Below are 17,235 nucleotides of genomic sequence, written 5' to 3' on the forward strand. Positions count from 1 at the left end.
TCCTCTGTATTGGATCATATCAATACCACCCATTGACAGTGTTACAACCCAGAAACAGTTCACCACATACCCAAATCAGAAGCCATGGATGAACAGGGAAGTGCGACTGAAGTCACGCAATACTGCCTTCAGATCAGGAGATGCACAAGCCTACAGTACGTCCAGGGCAAACCTGAAGAGGGGCATCAAAAAGGCCAAGCACTGCTACAAGCTAAAGATAGAGGGACACTTTTCCAACTCTGACCCTCGACGCATGTGGCAGGGCAATCAGGCCATCAGTGACTACAAAACCCACCCACTCCACCCCCGCAGCCACTGATGTCAACTTCCTGAACAAGCTAAATTACTTTTATGCTCGCTTTGAAAGAGACAACAGAGAAACTGCCACCAAGCTCAAAACCCCTCAGCTGACCCACCAATCACACTCTCCACCACAGATGTCTGCAAGGCACTGAGCCGGATCAGCGCGCACAAGGCTGCTGGACCAGACAACATCCCTGGTCGTGTTCTCAGGGCATGTGCGGAGCAGCTCACTGGGGTTTTTACAGACATTTTCAACCTGTCTCTTGCCCAAGCAGCTGTACCTTCATGCTTTAAACGCACTTCCATTGGGCCAGTGCCAAAACACTCTAACCCAAGGTGCCCTAATGACTACCGCCCTGTAGCACTCACACCCATCGTCATGAAGTGCTTTGAGCGGCTGGTCCTGGAACACCTAAAAGATTCTCTACCATCCACATTGGACTCACACCAGTTTGCCTACCGCAGCAATAGGAGCACAGAGGATGCCGTTTCCATGGCACTGCACTGTGCTCACTCACCTGGACAATAAAAACACTTACGCACGCATGCTGTTTGTAGACTTCAGCTCAGCATTCAACACTGTCATCCCAACCAAGTTAATAGCCAAACTTGGAGACCTGGGCATCAACACTTCAATGTGTAACTGGATTTTGGACTTCCTAACTGACAGACCCCAGAATGTTCGTTCAGGATTCACCTGCTCCACATCCATCACTCTTAACACTGGTGTACCACAGGGCTGTGTGCTAAGCCTGTTTCTCTACTCCCTCTTCACCGCCGACTGCAAGCCTGTGTATGGATCTAATTCTATCGTCAAGTTTGCGGACGACACAACGGTGATTGGACTCATCAGCAACAACGATGAGACTGCCTATAGGGAGGAGATCCAGCACCTGGCCACATGGTGCACCGAAAATAACCTGCTCCTCAACACCACCAAAACGAAGGAGCTCATCGTGGACTTCAGGAAGGAGTCAAGAGGCACACACGACACCATCCACATCAATGGAATGGCTATTGAACGTGTCTCCAGTTTCAAGTTCCTGGGGATCCACATCTCGGCGGACATGTCGTGGACGACCAACACCTCCAGCCTGGTCAAGAAGGCTCACCAGCGCCTCTTCTTCCTGAGGACACTGAGGAAGAATCAGCTCTCCTCGGCTATCCTGGTGAACTTCTATCGCTGCGCAATAGAAAGCATCCTGACCAACTGTGTGGCAGTGTGGTATGGGAGCTGCTCTGTTGCGGAGCGCAAGGCACTGCAGCGGGTGGTGAAAACTGCCCAGCGCATCACAAGGACTCCACTACCTGCCATCGAGCACATCCAGAGGAAACGCTGCCTGCATCGAGCTCGCAGCATCCTCAAGGACTCCTCTCACCCAGCCCACAGACTGTTTTCTCTCCTGCCCTCCGGCAGGCGTTTCAGGATCCACCGGACCAGGACCAGCAGACTAAAGAACAGTTTTTTCCCCAGAGCTGTCTCTTTACTGAACTCAAACCCCCGTTGATCCACTCCCCTCATATACTGATAACTCTCCTACCTCACATCCACCTTCACTTTGTTATTTGCACTACCGACTGCTTATTACAGTCACAACTGTTTACTTATTCATTTTGCACTACCATACCTTAACTGGATTATGCTCATTTGCACTGCCGACTGTTATTTACAGTACCTACTGTTTACATTTGCATTTTGCACCGTACTTCTAACCGTAATATGCAATCACTTTCCACTGCACTTTTACACTTTTTTTTCGGATAGCTTCTGTCCATAATTTATTGCACTACCTTAATCCACTGCCATATTCCTCATTTTAGCCTAACATATCATTGTATACCTCTCTCTGTAAAATTCTGTTTATAGTAATAGCCATCTGTATGTTATATTCAGTGATGCCAGTAACGCGTTACTCTAATTTGACCACTTTTTCCAGTAACGAGTAATCTAACGCGTTACTATTTCCAAACCAGTAATCAGATTAAAGTAACTTATCCAAGTCACTGTGAGTTACTTTTTTTTGTCATTTTCCTTAGTAAAAATATATATTTTTGCTTTCTTGTTTAGTCTCAGCAGGGGTTTTCCTGCATAGAGAATTACGAGACGGCCGCTCCGTCTGTCGACAAAACTCAAGACAGGCAGTCACTTGCTCAGATTAGGCATGTCGTGATAATTAAATAATCATCAGAAATATATATTGTCACGTTATCCTTCAGCAATCATTATTAGTATATTATTATTTGCTAATTCAAACTGCGCGTCGTTCGGTTCCAGTCAGCAGCAGCACGGTAAAGCTCACTCCATATGATATATTCCCGTTATAATACTTGATATGTTGATAAAATAATTTATCTTCCTGGAGTTTATCTTGCGGTTTCTGAAAGATGTTGAGCTCGCTACTCAGGTGACAACACAAGGACTATTAATTAGCATCACACGCACAATAACCAGAATTAAAAACTGTGAAGAAACAAATAATCAGTGAATGTTTGGACCGATATAGGCTACATAGTAGACTAGGATAGGATTTGTGGGCTCGACGCTCATAGGGTTGCCACCTTCAGTGTGGCAAAATAAGGGACACCCATTCACGACACGCCAAGTTTAAATGTCATAAACTTTATATGACAGGATTATTTATTATGTATGATATAGCCTAGCTAAATTATAAATTAACAATAACATTTATTAGGCTATAATCTATTAATTAACCTGTCTAAAAAATAATAATTCTGTCTGCCAAGCTCTGATAATGTATTGGAATATTATATTAATATATTATCCATTAAAAAAAACTATAGGCCTACCTTAAGCACGGATGTGTCTGTCACATAGACCGTCTGTCACCAAAGTCAGTCAGTCTGAGACACTGAAATGCTTCTCATAAAGTGTGCAGTTGGCCTGAGGTTCATCCTGAGTTACTGGACAGACCCATTGATACCTTTTTGAAATTAATTCAGTTCTATATCTGGAGATCCTTTTGCGTTCAAACGGTGGACACGACGCGAGCTCGACATGTTTTTTTAAAAAAACGCGCAAGTTTTCAGGCACACACTGGCACAGCGCATGTTCTCGAGACTCCGCCGCTATGGCAACAAAGCCCGCAATCACGCACAAATGAGCTCCTGTACTACTTATTGTGAAATTGATTTGTTTATATTTGCTATCAGTATTCTCCACACTGCAAAATCCGCATGTGTTTATTGAACTATGTGTGGACCTGTGTAAAATACGGGACAAATCGCGTCCCGTATTGGTTTGATACGGAACGCGTCATTTTGCTTGTAAATACGGGACGATTCCGTATTTTACGGGACGGGTGGCAACCCTAGACGCTCATCTTCTCTTTATGCCGTGAACTTTTCAATGTGCACTCGCGCACACTCTGCACACTCTGATTCCATGTTGCTTTAAGCGCATCATTCTGCACCCGGGATGCGCATAAGCGCTTTGTTGCCGCTCTAGCGTTTCATATATTTTCATAGTTTTGTGCACTTAAAGATTATTAAAAAATATATTGTTCTCACGGATCGATCATATATTTGTTGTCCCTTTACAGAGCTGCACATTACATTTACAATAAAATATAAATCTTGTAATTTTATATTATTTGTGTAGGCCCATATAATTATTTACATTCATATATAAATATAAATTAAAAATTAAATATAAATTGTTTTTCATAAATGTATTTAATAAAAACAAAGTAATTTGTACCTTTTCATTAACATGTTTAGGGTTTTATGTTTAGTGTTTTATGTTTAGTGTAGTGTAACATGTTTTATGTTTAGTGTTGGCAAAAACGGTTGTCATTTTTATGTTGAGGCTGCAGAGGTGTTGTCGGCAACTGATGAATGTAACTACTAAAGTAACTTGTAATCTAACTTAGTTACTTTTAAAATCAAGTAATCTGTAAAGTAACTTAGTTACTTTTAAAATCAAGTAATCTGTAAAGTAACTGTGGCAACACTGGTTATATTACATATCCACCTGTAAATTCTGTTTATAGTAATAACCATCTGTATATTATTCACTGTACATATTCACCTGTAAATTCTGTTTATAGTAATAACCATCTCTCTATTTATAGATATATTTATATATACTCAGTATATCCATGTCCTGCACTTATGCAAACGTTGTATATCCTGCACTTGCTGCTATTGCACTTCTGGTTAGACCCAAACTGCATTTCGTTGCCTTGTACTTGTACTTGTGTAATGACAATAAAGTTGAATCTAATCTAATCTAATCTAATCTAATCTAATATATATATATATATACAGTATACAAAAACTACTGGAATGTTGAGTCATTGTGTCATGCGAACCAAGCTTTTATTACTTATAGACAATTAGGTCCTCCCTGATAATCATTAACTAAAGAAATAAATATGTAGATATGCACATTTTTATTGATATGAATGAATGGTTATGATGCTCATTTCATAGAAAATATTAGGCCTGTCATATGGTTATCTATTGGGAACCAGGGAGTTTTTCCTTGCCATTACCTTTGGCTTGACAGTTCAACTATAAGTCAACTATACACTCCTGGACACAAAATATAAGACACACCCAAAATGGCAAAACACTAAGCTTTTGATTGTCTTAACCGTCTCAGAAAAACATCAAAGACAGAAGGAGGTTTTTTGCATGGTGATGCTTCAGAGCAGTGTCCTCAAAGATCTGCTGATAATAATCTCAAGCACATGTGAACGTCATTTAATGCTTTTCCAGATTTGAACCCTATAGTGAATATTTGGTCTCACATTGCTAATTTCCTGAACAGTGATTTGTGATTAAAATGGTTAAGACAATTAAAAGACCTGTAAATGTTTTGCCTAGGAGTGTACTGTCAGTGAGATGGTTGGAGATCAAGTTTTTCTTGGTAGGTAAGTGGCGCTTTACTTGCATGCATGTGGGAGAGTTTATTGTCTAACAAATCAAGTTGCCCCACTAGTTTTGACAGAAATCACTAAGGGAAAAAGATCTCCTTGCCTACCACAGTTTCGGATAAACTTTAAAAGGCACCACATTTTTTTAAATTGATATAAAAATATTTAATAAAAGAAGATTTTTGAAAATATCTTGCTTGTTTGAAGGAGAGTTGTAATTTTTGATGATGTTACAGTGATAATAATAAGTAACACTTTACAAATAAGGTTTTTTAATTTTTAACATTAGCTAATGAACTAACGATGAGAAATAATATATAGCCTATATGAATAAATATTAATTAATTTTTGTAAATGTAAGTTAATAAAAATACAGTTGTTCATTGTTTGTTCATGTTAGTTCACAGTGCATTAATGTTAATAAATACAACTTTTGATTTTAATAATGTATAAGCTAGTAAATGTAAGATTAATAAATGCTGTAGAAGTAGCCTATTATTCATTCTTAGTTCATGTTAACACAAGTTGTTAACTAATGAAACCTCATTGTAAAGTGTCACAAATAATTATAGCCGCCAATTATAGAGTGTGGAAACTTTATTCACCATGCTAAAAAAATAGCCTATTAATGTAGACTACAACTTTAAAATAAAAAGTCACCTCAAGGCAAACTAAATGATTACTCAAGCTTGAGATTGTGTTGTATTAGTATTCACGTAGACTATACAATAAACCAGTATTATCTGGTACAAATTTTTATTTTCATCATTTTATTGTTAAAGTTGAACATTGTAGAGTTAAAGGCGTAAGCTTGTTTGTTTACTCTACCTGAACTCTGGCCTGTGTTGTCACGGCGGGGTGCCCAGTGCTCCTGTGTGGGTCTTGTGATGGGAATATCCTGGTTACCTGTCTGCAAAAGCGCACCTGCTCACCTGCATTACGTTATAAAACATGACCCCGCCCCTCATGCGCTTGATTGACAGCAACGGGCAACTCTGGTAAAGATGACCCCGCCCACCTGCTCCTGGCAGTGCCACCTAGGACTTTTTTATATTGTGGTGCTTTCAGATTTATTATTGAAATTTAATCGTTTGCTTTTATACTTTCATATACATTAATAGGTACCTACTTTTAATTCAGATAATTATATCATTGTAAAATGCATAAGTCTTAAAGGGATAGTTCACACAACAATGAAAAAAAAAAAAGAGAAACAAAACGATTTAGGTGTGCAGCCTTGCAGTACAGGTGAATTTGCACAGGGAATGTACTGGAAGTTAATGTATAAACCGTTCACAAGGACATACAACAAACAAAGCTAAAGCAGAACGAACTTTGCTCTCTCTTGTTTTATTGCTGTTATGCAGGCTAAGCAACCTCATCAAACAAACACTCATAGCAGCTGTATGGGTGAATGACGATTAACAGACATTTTAAAACTGTAGCGCCACCATGAGGAAAAATAATATATCAATAAAGTCTAAATTATAGTGACCTGGATGAATGAAAATTCCAAAACACAAAGAATCCTAAAATATCACAGTTTTTGTAGCCTACAACATAAAGGGGGAGAGAGAGTATTCACACTTAATTAACATTTAAGTGACAGTTAGGGAATCAGCGAAAAATGTCTGGGGAACATCCTGGAAAATAATAAAATAAATCTTGTGGCCTAAAAATACAAACTACAAAATTGCACAGAAAATCTTTTTCTCTCTGAAGGGGTTTTCTGAGGACGGTACGGGCGTCACCAGGGGGTCCTCTTTTGCATGGGTCTCACAGTAAGCCATCAGCTCAGCTGCTGCTTTAGATACCTGTGCCAATAGATAAAAGCCAACACACATCCAGGAATAACATCCAATAAATCTTATTTTCTTTAACCCTGGAATGAATGTAAATCATTTTAAATGCTATTATTGTGTTAAGGAATAAATCTAACTGGCATAAAAATGTGTCTTACCATCATCCTGTCAATATTAACCTCCAGTTTCAGTTGTTCCACTGTTTTTCGTGCATCTGCAATCTTGGCCATGTTATTAGACATTCTGCTCCCCTGTAGACACCAAATTAACCCTGCAGGAATATGGCAAAACAAACCCCAGGTGAGTCCAGCTAAACGCATCTGGTAGATAACAGCTCAACTCCGATGATGTTTTAGTTCCCTAAAAGATGATGCGATTGGCTCCTCGAGGCTATTAAAGACATCTCTGTTTCAGAGTTGCAGTAATTGGTTTGCTGCATGGGTCTCAGCTGGTCATGTTTTGGATGAGGCTCAGTGGGAGAGGTGAAACAGAGGAGTGCAGAAATCCTCTAGAGAGCACAAATAATTCACTCACTTATTCATTTTAAGTCATGTAGTACACTTTCAAACTACCGTCATTCCTCTTAATTTACTCTTAGCTTAAGAACCTGAATACGTTTCTGTTGTTTTCAGACGTTCTATTAAAGTCTTTAAAAGTTTTGAGAGCATTCAACAATTTTTCACAATGCAAATCATTGTTATTGGGAACACAGATTTTCATATGGAAATCCAAACTTGAATTTTGCCATTGTTTATAGATGTATGACAATGCAATATAAATGTGGTATACTAGTTTGTTGCATTATATTACAATTTCAGTGCATATTAGATATTGCTATAACAAATCTTCCTTTATTTTAAATTTCAAGTACACTTTGCAGATATAAATATGAACTGTTAATAAATCCCCATTTAAAAAAAAACCCAAGTATATATGAAATACAGCATGCTGCTTATATATCCAAATGACTTACCACAGTTTATCCAGATTGATCTGTGATGCTGGCAGAAGAACCGTCTTGTTATCGTTGATTGTTTGTTGTACACATTACGACCTGCAGGACAGAATGAAGAGATAGTAAGGAGTGGAGGGATGGGAAACGCTGCCTCCTCTCATAATTAGCTTTTATTCCTCCCCCATATTGGGCTGAAGAGGCAAGTCACAGGCATCATGGGGTGTGACCTTCAGCTGAATATCTCAGTCATGCATAATAGTGTATGAGTGATACCTGCCACACAATGAGCTTTTATGTTCTGTGAAAAAGTGCCATTTTAACAGACAGATAAATCATTAATAAATTATTGATCTGAAGAATATAATTAATGGAAGACGTTTCAAGTAAAATATGAAAATGTTTATTATTTGTACTATAGTATAAGTGCCTGGGTATGGGGTACAGTGATTTTTTTCATGCCCTTCTCCAACAAATGTTTGCAATCTGTGAAGACATAAAACTATTAGGATTGTTAACACACTATAACTGATTCAGTTGGCCCAATTTCCCAAACCATTCGTTCAGTTCTGGAAACAAAGACACCTTTCTCCAAATGTTTGACACATTTCACCCGTTTTCACGCATGCTCCAATTTTCTAAATGTTGATGTCCTCATTTTGCACAGGTTTAACCATTTTCTCATTCAGGTTAGTACACAATTCAATGACCTCAAGTGTCACACTCAAATAACTCAAATAGCACATGGGTGATTATGTGTTTTGGAAAATGAATCAAAGTGGTGGGAGACAAAGAGGAAAAGAAAGAGGGGAAGAAAAACGAAGGGGACAGGGTCAAAGGACATTTGCTCCGGATGAAATACAAAGTAGAACATGTTCTTGTGCATGGAATGACCATGACGGAAATTGGCCTATATGCTCATCTACACTCTAAAAAAAAAAGGTTCTATATGGCACCAAAAATGGTTCTTGGCTCGTAATCATAGGGCAACCTTTTTAAGTGCTATATAGCACCAATTTTGGTGCTTCAGTGGTTCTTCAGCGGTTCTTCAGAAGTTCTTCACCGGTTCTTTGACTAAGGTGCTATATAGCACCGCTAACGAAGGTGCTATATGGCACCGCTACCATATACAGAACATGCTAAGATATGGTGCTATATAGCACCAAAAGTGGTTCCTCTATGATTACGACGAAGAACCATTTTTGGTGCCATATAGAACCTTTTTTTTAGAGTATACAGGGTTTTTACTTACACAAACAATTTACAGTTTTTTTTCAATTGCTTAAGCACAATTTTGAAACCAGGGCCTGGTTTGTCAAAACACTACACACAATTAACACAACCCTACACGAAAGTAGCACAACACTTCAAATCATGTGCAAAATGGAACACTTTCTCAAAACTATACACGACTATAAAAACAATATTTTGTTACCATACGAAACACACACATTTCATATGACTTATGGCGTTACACACTGCTGTTGCTAACCTAAAACACTTTTAGCAAGTCTAATTTTCAGTGATTAGAGTACTGTAAATGAAGTACACAGAGAAAGTGCAATGCAATAGTTCACCAAACACAACACAAGACCAATGCTGCATATTGATAAAATAATTTATTTCTCTCCACATTGTAAAATCATTCGATTCATTCATGCATTTTCAAAGGTTTGTTTTTTATATCTGCTGAGGTTGGGCTGAAGTCTCTGTCCAGCCTCTCTCAATGTCAACCCATGGGTACTCAGTAGTACCCATGGGTACCAAGGTTGCCCGAATCACATCTGATAAATTTGGTCCCCGTCTTCTTTGGTCACATCCCACTCCAGGTCTACCTCTTCCTAACCCCCTCTCACCCTCTCATCCCCCCTTCCTCTCTCTTCCCCTCTCTACCCCTCTTCCTCCACAGGCTCCCCCTCTTATCCTCACTCTTCCTCTTACTGCGACGTTGCCTTCCATTTTTGTTGAAGACACTTACCTGTTGCCTTTTTATAGTGCTTAAACCTGATTGGTGTGTCTACAATTTAGCAATCATGTGTTTGTGCACCTGATGGCTGTGTAACATATTGGCTCATAGGTGTGGTAATTTGACAGTCAGTGCTTTGGAATTGCAAGGAAGTGACATCATGATATACTTCTTTGTCTGATGTATACAAGTGTGTTTAGTGTTTTGCAAATCCCTGTGTGTAATGTTTTGCAAATAGTGTGAAGCTGACAATGTGCTTACAGTTGTGCAAATTTCTTGTGTTTTGCTCCTTGAGTGTAAGGTTTTGCTAATTGTGGGAAAAGTTTAATTTTAGTGTGTAAGCAATCGTAAAAAACTGTAATTACAGTACACAGTACTTGATGAGAGAATTTCCACTCTTCTATGTACACATACTGTAGCACATGTTGTACACCCTCAAACTCATAATTATCCAATAAATATGAAGCCACGTACCTCTTACATTTGGTAATTTTGCAGAACTGACAGACTGCCTATGGGAGGGAGAGAAAGTCTTGTCAAAAACTGCAAATATGGTCACCAATACTGTAATGCAACTTGGCCGAGGATGATGCATTTATTTATTTAACTGTACTGTAATTGACAGTATACTGTATTGTATTGCATACCAAGTTCATATTCAATTCTTTGGTATTTGAACTTTTCTTTTCTAGTAATCTAGTCATCTACTGCAAAATCACTGTACAGAAGTGTCATGAAAAAAAACTTTTCTTAAAGTTTACTGTTGACTTTCACTGTATCTGCACAGCCTCTGTTTATGTTTATACTGTAATAGACATTAAGCTGTTAATGATTTCTGACTGCCAAAATTAGTTTTTTTCTCTAAGCAGTGCAGTAGTCTGTCTATTTGTTTTGTGTGTCATCTGAGGCCAGAGTTTGATTCTGACAAAAGAGATTATGTTTTTGACTAAATATTTGAATTTGAAGTGGAAGTTTGAGGTTTGTACAAACTGTGTTGATAGTTCTGAGAAAATGGTGAATTGTGTTAGAAATCAAGAAAAACTGTAATATTGTGCATGAGATTATTGCTCTCCTTTACTTCTCTGAAGACATTGTCATTTCGGCATTTACACTATTGTATCTTTTGTGTGAAAATATATATTGGCACGCCAGATTAACATGTCCCTCCTGATACAAATCCCACCCAAGAGGACTTTATGACACCAGCAGAGAAACTGAAGCTGTGGTTAAGTGTTTCAGTTCTCATCATTAATACCCAAGGAAGGATTGGTTGTCGAGCTCACTGCAGGTGGCTCAAAGCTCCTCTCCAGGGTTTTAATGTCAACTGGCTCATTAGTAGCTGTTTTCAGACATGATTTATTGATCTACAAGTATAGTGCAGATGTGAGAAATGTAGTTAAATCCAGCCTTGAAATAGGTACTGAAATTTGGGGGGGGATTTGTTTTTTGGGGATTTAAATATTTAATCATGGCACTGGTTGTTCACTCAGAGAAAAGAAAAATGCTCACTTGTTTCATGCTTGGCATACTAACATGCAGAAATGTTACTCTTCCAGTTTCCAAACAGATGTTTTTGAGATCTATTCCCTTATTCCATTTGGCTCAAGGCTGTATTCCCTTACGAAAAAGAAGTATACTTCAAGTTCATTTTATGAAGTAAAGCTCAAGTATATTTTTAAGTACACTCACCTAAAGGATCATTAAGAACACCTGTTCAATTTCTCATTAATGCAATTATCTAATCAACCAATCACATGGCAGTTGCTTCAATGCATTTAGGGGTGTGGTCCTGGTCAAGACAATCTCCTGAACTCCAAACTGAATGTCAGAATGGGAAAGAAAGGTGATTTAAGCAATTTTGAGCGTGGCATGGTTGTTGGTGCCAGACGGGCCGGTCTGAGTATTAAACAATCTGCTCAGTTACTGGGATTTTCACGCACAACTAGGTTTCTAGGGTTTACAAAGAATGGTGTGAAAAGGGAAAAACATCCCGTATGCTGCAGTCCTGTGGGCGAAAATGCCTTGTTGATGCTAGAGGTCAGAGGAGAATGGGCCGACTGATTCAAGCTGATAGAAGAGCAACTTTGACTGAAATAACCACTTGTTACAACCGAGGTATGCAGTAAAGCATTTGTGAAGCCACAACACGCACAACCTTGAGGCGGATGGGCTACAACAGCAGAAGACCCCACCGGGTACCACTCATCTCCACTACAAATAGGAAAAAGAGGCTACAATTTGCACAAGCTCACCAAAATTGGACAGTTGAAGACTGGAAAAATGTTGCCTGGTCTGATGAGTCTCGATTTCTGTTGAGGCATTCAGATGGTAGAGTCAGAATTTGGCGTAAACAGAATGAGAACATGGATCCATCATGCCTTGTTACCACTGTGCAGGCTGGTGGTGGTGGTGTAATGGTGTGGGGGATGTTTTCTTGGCACACTTTAGGCCCCTTAGTGCCAATTGGGTATCGTTTAAATGCCACGGCCTACCTGAGCATTGTTTCTGACCATGTCCATCCCTTTATGACCACCATGTACCCATCCTCTGATGGCTACTTCCAGCAGGATAATGCACAAAGCTTGAATCATTTCAAATTGGTTTCTTGAACATGACAATGAGTTCACTGTACCTAGATGTCCCCCACAGTCACCAGATCTCAACCCTATAGAGCATCTTTGGGATGTGGTGGAACGGGAGCTTCGTGCCCTGGATGTGCATCCCACAAATCTCCATCAACTGCAAGATGCTATCCTATCAATATGGGCCAACATTTCTAAAGAATGCTTTCAGCACCTTGTTGAATCAATGCCACGTAGAATTAAGGCAGTTCTTTCTGCGAAAGGGGGTCAAACACAGTATTAGTATGGTGTTCCTAATAATCCTTTAGGTGAGTGTATACTGTACGTAGTAAGTATAGCCTACAAATATAAATGTAATAGTAAACTAACAAGCTTGGGACTAAATTGGCCCACTTTTTAGTACATAAAACGATGATCAAAACACAGATGGAGTAGATTGAGTCCATCATCATCCCCAAAGCTTCAAAGTCGTTTCCTCTTCATGGGTTCAACATTTCATTCGGTAACATTATTACAGTTTTGATTTAAATGCTGTTTAATGTTTGATGATCGCGTTGTTTTTCATTTGGGTAAGCAATTTTCTACTTGTTTCTAAAAAAAAAAACTTGTTTCTGCTTCTTCTTCACCTGTGTTTTGATCCAGAGATTCTGTACTAGAAGATGTGTCATAGCGCCCCCTACCGTGTAACAGTGTAAAGTAGATTTGGAGTAAATTCCTATGTACACTACCAGTGGACTAGCCTACACAAAAATTCAGATAGTCATAATTAGAAACATATCTGTTTTCTTTATAAATCAATATTTTCAAATGTAGCCTATATGTAAAACTAGCTTATGTGAAAAAAAGTATTTAATCGGAAAAATAGTGTTTAGTATTTAAAAAGTGTTTAAACACAACAAGCCAAGTATACATAGAATACTTTTAAGAATGATACTTATTTAGAATTATACTTAATTATACTTGTTACAAATACTCATACACAACAAGTGTCCTATGAAAGCATGCAGTCTGTCTTTCAGGAACGACTCGATGGATTATCTTCCCTTTGCACATTTTTGAATATGTTCACAAAGGAGTTTATTGAAGTGAAATCAGGGATAAAACTGAAATTTTGAAATTATGCTTCACTTCATATTTCAAAAATGATTTTGTTAACTGATTTGACTTGCAACTAAAAGGTTACATTTCAAAACTTGATTGTTACTTGGCAATATACTTTCAAAACCCTTGCTTCATTACATTTAAAACAATAAAAATGATCATGCACCAGGTCTTCAATGTTTCTGCATCATGTTCTTGCAGAGATTCCCTGCAGCAACATGTTGTTTAATTCACTTGCAGGCATTGAGCAGATTTACAATTAACAGAATGCATAATTGTGTCTGAAAACACAGAGTGTTACAGCTGTTATTTTGTGTCATTGGCATTATATGTTAATGTCTTTTAGGACTCTGTCTTCAGCCTTGCTTCACATCTAACATGTGCAGTAGTATCCAGAGATGGAATCGTTCCAGTTTCCAAGCAGGCCTTTCTTCACTTCCTTAAGGTGATACACGATGCCAGCAGTAAACTTCTTCTTATACCCTTCCTTCTTGGATTTAGACCACACTGTCAGGGAGCAGCCTCTGCCCACCACAAAAGAGGAAACACGGTTGTCCCAAACATATGGCATGATGGGGGTGTCTTCATCAGGATAAACGTGAATGAAACTGCCAGTACAACTGTCATCATAGTAGTAGCTGCTGTGTTCGAACATCTGGGCGCAGAGTTTGTTTTCATTATCATCTTGCAGTGTGGCTGGGTTGGGACACTCTGCATTGAGTCCCTCGAAGCACAGAGCAGCCAGGAGAAGAGCGATGACCCCCTTCATGTTTTCAGCGGGTTGAGTGAAAAGAGATCTTTTGCCCTGACTTATATACATGGAGCTTCTCCATATGAATGACGTGTGTGAGAAACGTCAGGTTTTCCAACAGACTCTGTGAAGGTCATCTGCAGCATTCACACAAAGTTCTTTGCAATTCTGTGAAAAGTGTTGCTGTGAAATTTAGATCAATTTCGTGAGCTGAAAATGTATGTAATTTTAACAAAAAACAACATCGCATACGTTCACAAACCACATGGCCATATTTAAAAGTGCTGACACTTATGTAACAACATGTGGGAACAAGCCATAGTGACTTTCAGTCAATAAATAAATCAAAACTTAGAATAGTAGTGGGGGAAATGTTCGTGTTTTAGAACATTTGAAATTTTTAATAGTTTGTAAAATGTATAGATGTATCTTCAACAATGAATGGTGAGCATTTCATTTATATCAAGATCATGACATTTGGGTGTATAGCTTAACTTTTGCATAAATTATCATTATAGCTGAGCTTGATGATATTACACATGAGAACACTATTTCATAACTTTGACTGAAAAGCAATTTGGATATTGTGGGCGTTCTAATGTGTTAGCATGATTTTAAAAGTTTTTGGTACTGCTGGTATTGGTGAGCTAATTTAATGATTTGGAGTACAGGAGAATATTGCAGAATGACTTGCTTACCACAATTGAAAGTTGTTATCTAAAGAGGAATGGTCGGATATTATTTTTCAACAAGAAAATGCAAATTGCAAAGACAACCAAGACGTGGCCTAAGAACAAGTCCATCCTGCTCATGTTTTGATCCAGATTTTAACCCTAGTGAATTTTGGTCTCACATTAAACTCAAACAAACTGGGAGACATTTTTCAACTACTCATGAACTGTTTGACTAACATTTAGTGGAACAACACTGACTCTTCTTCCTGTAAAAAGCTGTCTGTAGGTTTACCCACATGGCTAAAACATTAAAGAAAACAAAGGGAAAGGCTATTCCATGCTAAGTTACATTATCTAGAGTATTTGTGCAATTCATGCTAATTTCATGACCAGTGATTAAAATGATTAAGACCATTAAAAGTCCATGGCGCGCCATATTCAGAGTGTCTATATACAACAAGTGCAAATAGCGTGCCATGTTGGCAAGCGCTATTTACACTATCTGCGCCCAACAATGTCTGATGGGCCACACAAGATTAAAATAGACGCACATATTTCAACGTCTTCAGTGGTGTATTCACTAGAGCATAATGGAACTTGGTTTTGATTTCCCTTCTCCCATCACATCACATCACATCACATCGGAAAGGCATTAACTTTCAATAAAAATTAAGAAAATGTTCTAAAAGTGGAAATAAAGTGCCTAACGAAATGTTTAATATTAATAAAAGTATGTATTGGGTAGTTTTAGGGGTAGGTGTGGGGAGGGATTTTATTGTCCCATTAAGGTGACATCAATTTAATAATTGTAATAAATATAATCATTTACACTCTGCTATTGCATCCTGTTAACAATACTGAGGTGCAAATGTACCTATAGTATGTATCTGCCAAAATAAAATATAAATAGCATCTAATTACTATTTAAACATATAGCAAAGAACTGCTACTTTTACATGGTGTAAATAGAATATATCACTATTTTCACTAAGTGTAAATAGCATCGATAAGAAAATGCTGAAATTGTCACAGTGTAAATTGACTATATCATTATCTTCACTAGTATAAATAGCATCTATCTGTATTTGCACTTAGTTCTATTTGCACTTATAGCCACTGCCATAAATATTTTGTTATTTTTGGCTTTGCCTTTTTTGTTGCCCAGGAGAGTAAACTAACTTTACATTAAATATAACCAATAAAGAGAGAATGAACAAACTTGTTTTTGAATGTTTATGCAGATGCATGTGTCTACAGAGATTCTGAAAACTGCTCTCTTGTCTTTAACATTACATATTTATTTATTTATTTTTTATCCTTCCAGACCCTCAAAGCCCAGAGAAGGGAGCAGAAAGCAATCACCACATCACATTGAGTAAACCTTGACAAGCAAAAACAAACTTAAATGAGAAACCTTTGGTTTATTGACAGATGCTCTGAAGGTTGGGAATTCAAACAGCTTTTGGTTAAATTATATCTTATAACTCTGAGTTAAGCAGTTTTAGATGAGAACAGGCTAGTCTGTTATTATTGCTGAGTGTCAATAGTGTTTTACTGTTTAATAAGTTGTTCAATAAGTATAATTGCATTCAAATTATTGAAACATTGACGGCTAATATGTACATACAGTAATATACACATACAATCTTCTTTTTCATATGTTACATTTTTACTAGTTTATAATTTGTTGAGTGTGACAACTAACACCATAATTCACAGAATTTTATATTCAGTGATGCAAAACTATACTTTATATCTTGGATTATGCATCTAACAATCTGGGTCAGATGCAGTCATCAGTCAAAAATGTATATGTATATGTATGTATGTATGTATGTATGTATGTATGTATGTATGTATGTATGTATGTATGTATGTATGTATGTATGTATGTATGTATGTATGTATGTATGTATGTATGTATGTATGTATGTATGTATGTATGTATGTATGTATGTAAATGCTGTTTTTGCACTGTGTGCATTCTGTAACATTTTGGTGTAAGGTAAATTATTAATTTCAAAATATTGTTAGTGTTCTTGACATTTCTTTATTGTAGAAAAATGCATGTCTGTTGTTAAAGAGAACAATAAACAATTGTATTGAATTATTCTTATCAGAATTTTATATTTTCTTTTCTGGTTTTATAATGTTATTGTTTGTTTGGAAAAAGTCACTTGTACAACACGACAAGCACCTTCAGGTT

General features: G+C 37.7%; 2 protein-coding genes across 2 annotated transcripts; both read right to left on the bottom strand.

Annotated features, from left to right (window-relative positions):
- Positions 1 to 6,886: 6,886 nt before the first annotated feature.
- Positions 6,887 to 8,084, bottom strand: gng8 (guanine nucleotide binding protein (G protein), gamma 8; the record flags this gene model as incomplete). Its single annotated transcript, XM_079834387.1, has 3 exons — positions 7,977 to 8,084; positions 7,162 to 7,274; positions 6,887 to 7,015 (listed from the first exon to the last, which is right to left on the bottom strand). Exons 2-3 carry the CDS (start codon positions 7,243 to 7,245, stop codon positions 6,887 to 6,889), a joined length of 213 nt encoding a protein of 70 aa, XP_079690513.1. The 5' UTR covers positions 7,246 to 7,274; positions 7,977 to 8,084.
- A 5,893-nt stretch (positions 8,085 to 13,977) lies between these two features.
- On the bottom strand, positions 13,978 to 14,373 carry LOC307136973 (syncollin-like; the record flags this gene model as incomplete). Its single annotated transcript, XM_079834386.1, has 1 exon — positions 13,978 to 14,373. The coding sequence occupies one exon, from the start codon at positions 14,371 to 14,373 to the stop codon at positions 13,978 to 13,980; it is 396 nt and encodes a 131-aa protein (XP_079690512.1).
- Positions 14,374 to 17,235: the final 2,862 nt, after the last annotated feature.

The sequence above is a fragment of the Gobio gobio genome, assembly GCF_949357685.1.
Source record: "Gobio gobio genome assembly, chromosome: 14".
Taxonomy (NCBI): Eukaryota; Metazoa; Chordata; class Actinopteri; order Cypriniformes; family Gobionidae; genus Gobio; species Gobio gobio.